Source organism: Callionymus lyra, chromosome 3, assembly GCF_982586985.1.
Source record: "Callionymus lyra chromosome 3, fCalLyr1.hap1.1, whole genome shotgun sequence".
NCBI lineage: Eukaryota > Metazoa > Chordata > Actinopteri > Syngnathiformes > Callionymidae > Callionymus > Callionymus lyra.
Genome location: NC_141820.1, coordinates 34530172 through 34534314, shown reverse-complemented (window position 1 = coordinate 34534314; position 4143 = coordinate 34530172). Strand labels below are relative to the sequence as shown.

The 4143-nt window shown below is 36.7% G+C and overlaps 1 protein-coding gene across 1 annotated transcript; it reads left to right on the top strand.

Annotated features, from left to right (window-relative positions):
• The first annotated feature begins 342 nt into the window (after window positions 1-342).
• Window positions 343-3676, top strand: polr1f (RNA polymerase I subunit F). The gene is made up of 4 exons (XM_087785966.1): window positions 343-678; window positions 788-929; window positions 1863-2071; window positions 2889-3676. Exons 1-4 carry the CDS (start codon window positions 386-388, stop codon window positions 3370-3372), a joined length of 1128 nt encoding a protein of 375 aa, XP_087642092.1. The 5' UTR covers window positions 343-385; the 3' UTR covers window positions 3373-3676.
• The last annotated feature ends 467 nt before the right edge of the window (window positions 3677-4143 follow it).

The window sequence follows — 4143 nt, the reverse complement described above, 5'->3', positions numbered from 1 at the left end:
ACTATCATGTTTAATAATCCCACTTATCAAGTTGGTAATGTATTTTGAATTAAATAGTTGGTTAAGTTTGTTCCTAATATAAAAAGCTGTAAAACAAAAATTAGAGAGCAAATTACTTACATTCACAACAAAGGGTAATGAAGAAATAGTCTTGAGCTGGATTTAAACCTGTGATTTTTATTTCTTAAGGTTTTTTTCAGGTACTAAAGTGAAAAACTAGACAGTAAAACATAAAAAGAGGATGATTCGCGAGAGTAAACAACTATCTACAAGGGCAGTTATGGTTGTAATTCGTCCTCCTGGCCAGTGGGTGGCAGTGACAACCCTTACCACACCAGCATGTGGAAGTCTAGTGTTGTGGTTCCGGTCTCTTAAAAAAAACAGCATGGCGAACTTGGAACATGCCGAAGACGACAAGGAAGGCGTGAAAATGTCTGTGGAAGTCACCACCACCGGCACACAAGTCATAAAGCAGGAATTACACGCGAGGGACGTGGGCGTGCTTCCGTGCGCCATCCCGTCCTTCACGGACGCGTGTAAACTGCTGTCAGCTCCGTACTCGTGCCTGGTCACGCACACGCACAGGAAACATGTCGCCCTGCCGCCCATGTATCTGAACAAGAAGAGGTCTGGGATCGAGGGGGAGCTGGCGTCTGAGCTGCTCAAGTTCTCACCGAGGTAACTCTTAACAAAACACGTGACTGTGTCGGTCTAATGTTGGCGCTGACGTCACCAAAACACACGACTCTGACTCTTCTCTGATCAATGAAACGTTGTTTATTCCCAGCTTCAGTGGAGTTCCTCTCGCGTATGAAAACATCCGCATCGTGGGGCAGCATGGAGACATTTACGACGACAGTGGCTACATCCACATGGACATCGAGGCCAACTTTATATTATTTCAGCCTCAGAAAGGACATAAACTCTTGGTGAGTCTCCCTTTTAAAGTAGTTTACAGCATCATAGATGTGCGGCCATAGGTGATAAAACATGTATTAACCACTGCTGTTTTGATTGGCATATAATATTCACTATCTTGAACAATATAAAAGAAAATATGACATTTAACCTCATAATAAAGCGGCTACTGGTTTGTCAGATGAAAACATTTAAGTTCATATCATAAACAGGGGAAAAAACAAGTATCAAGAAGTTGTATTATTATCATAAATAATTCATTTGGAAAAATCAAATTATTGCCTCCAAAAAAACTTTTTGTACCAAGCTTTTAATAATTAATACTTAAATCAAACTTCACTAGTTTTCTACTCACTCTCATGTCAACTAGGGATTGGGATTACTTTTAAAGTAATCTGTTTCTTTTTAGAGTTGGGAGTCAAAAATTTAAGTCCATTTTAATGAAGCAACTGAGGGACAACATCCTCCATAATTATTCTTAAAAACATCCATATACCTTCACACTGCTCGTCTGTAAAGTCAACCTTTTTTAAAGCTCGACGAGAAAAAAATAAAAAAAATAAACAAGCCTATATTTTAAGCTCATTTGTGGTAGACATGTACCTTGCAGAGTTTTTAAGTGTCTTTTGTAAGGAAGTTTGTCCATTGGACGCCAGTCACTACATTAAAATGAACATACATTTTTGCCTATAACTCTAAAAAGAAACGGATTACTCTGAAAACAATCCCAAACCATAGTTCAAATGAGGGTGAGTAGAAAATTAGTGAAGTTTGGATGAACTCACCCTTCAATTTCTGAACTATTACTGAAAGCAGAAAACCGTTGTGGTTTCTTAAACGAGTATCTAGAATAATTACATGTTTATAAGTAAGTAATTTAAATTTGTTACATCTGCTATTTAACATCATTCCTGTTTGTTGAAACTTCTCTGCTGGCCTTACAGGGTAGAGTGAATAAAGTGGGTGAAGGTCACGTTGGGTGTCTTGTGCACAGCTGCTTTAACGCCAGTATCAATAAACCAAGACCGGTGTCGATGGAAGGATGGTTGGAGTTTGGGCCCAAGATTGGAGATGAGTTGGAGTTTGAGGTGATTTCACTGGATGCAGACACTGCGGGAGTTCTGCTCATCAAAGGAAGACTACTCAGCACGAGGCAAGTTTATCAACATAATGAGTTTTCATTTTTTGTTTACCATACTGATCCATAGCTGATTACCACTATAAAATATGAGAATATTTATTGTATCTGAATGCATCAATGTCAGTTATGTGCAGTTTTATGAAAAATAACTTGTATATATATTTTGGATAGATGTAGATCAACATACCTCTAACAAAAAATGATTCGAATTTTTCGACTACAGTTGTTACTTTTTAAATTGTATTTGTTACTTAAAATCATCTTTCGAGTTAGTTCCATATGGATTATTGCACTCACCTTCTTCAACCTTTAATCATCTCCTTTTTGTGTTGTAAGTTTTGTTTATCTTTAATACATAAAAGATAATTCATCTTTTTTTTTAAATGATGGTTACTATGAATGTTTAAATCAAATGACAAGAATGGAGAAGGAAATCAAGAAGGAAAATTGAATTCATTATTGTTACTTGATTAATGTCCTAATAGAAACCATAGAACTATTGTATGATTAAAAAAAAAAATCAGATTGTTCAAATTTCAAAAATGGATTTAATTTAAAAATAATAAAATGATGGATGATGGTTACTACTAAGGTTTAAATTAAATAACAAAAACATATTTCATTTCATTTCATTGGAAAAAACAAACAATTAAATACATGAATGCATTTTTAAATTATATTTTTTCTGGATATGAAGATAATTGTATAGACAACAGAGGTCTTTCATATTTATAAGTCACCAGTAGAATAAAAAATATATACTTTTTGACTTTCCATAGCTGAAATTTCTTCAACAGAAACATTTTTTTAATTCTGTTTTTATCCACAGGGCCCAAGAGCTGATGTCCCTCAGTGAGGGTTTAGAGTCCGGCGTGCCTGTGAACCAGACAGAACCAGAACCAGAATCAGAGTCAGAAACGGACCCAGAGGATGTCAAACCAACACCAGACACTTGTAACGACTCGACTGATGACACACCAAAGAAAAAGAAGAAGAAGAAGAAGAGAGTCAAATCAGAAGAAGTGGAGGTGGTTGTGACCTCAATTCAAGAAAACAACAACACAATTCTGGAACTTGAAATATGTGACACAAATGGCAACGATCTTGGTGAAAAAAAGAAGAAGAAGAAAAAGAAGAAGGAAAAAGAGGTGAAGGAAGAACCAGATGAGGACTTTCTTGGTAACTCAAGTGGTTACCATAGCGACAAGTCAAGTAAAAAGAGAAAATATGAAGCTGATGTTTCAGTAGATGCAAATGAAATTGATCACCCTCCAAAGTCTAAGAAGAAAAAGAGGAAAAGTGATGTCAATTGAATGAACATTTTATGAAAGAAATCTAAGGGCTGTTGTGGTGGAAGCAATTAATTGTATTGCCCCGTTCTCACCTGAAGGGGGTGTAACACTTCTTCATGCGACCTCGTTTGTTGATCTGCGCACATTTTAGAACTCTGTAGATCATGAGTGTCTTTTTTCATTTTTAGGACGGTTTTTTGTTTCCTAAAGCGCCAATGAGAAACCTGATGTATTTTCCTATCTCTGCCTGTATATGGATAAACATTAGTGGCGGCTCATTTGAGAGGTAAAGCCAAAATAAAGATCTATATTTTAAAATCTAAAATTTTCACTTGTATTTAAATTGTAATAGTAGTATAAACTTGAGCAGAGATGAGCACTTATTCGAAGAGTGTCACATGGAGTTGACCAGCAGGTGAGGAACACTTGAAAAGCTCTTCAGAAGAGTTGTTTTCTTAAACTCCCCCTCCTCATCCGACACACACATCTCACTGTTCAGCAGGGAGTCCACTTAGCTATGGGGTGTTAAGAGTTTTGGGAGCTTATCAGTCGATGCTTAAAGTGGAGATAAGTAGCAGCAATTAACTTGACTCATCCCAGTCATTCTCACCTCATCGTGAAGGTCTTTATCAGGTGGACGGGTGTTGTGGGACAGGTCAGGAACTCGCAACACTCCAGACGTGTTCTGATAGAGGCAGGTGTGTGGAAAAGAATTAAAAGAAATCAAAATTCAGCTCTTTGGATTTGTCTTATAATGTAATGCTATCTGCGACAACGAATTACAGTTAAAAT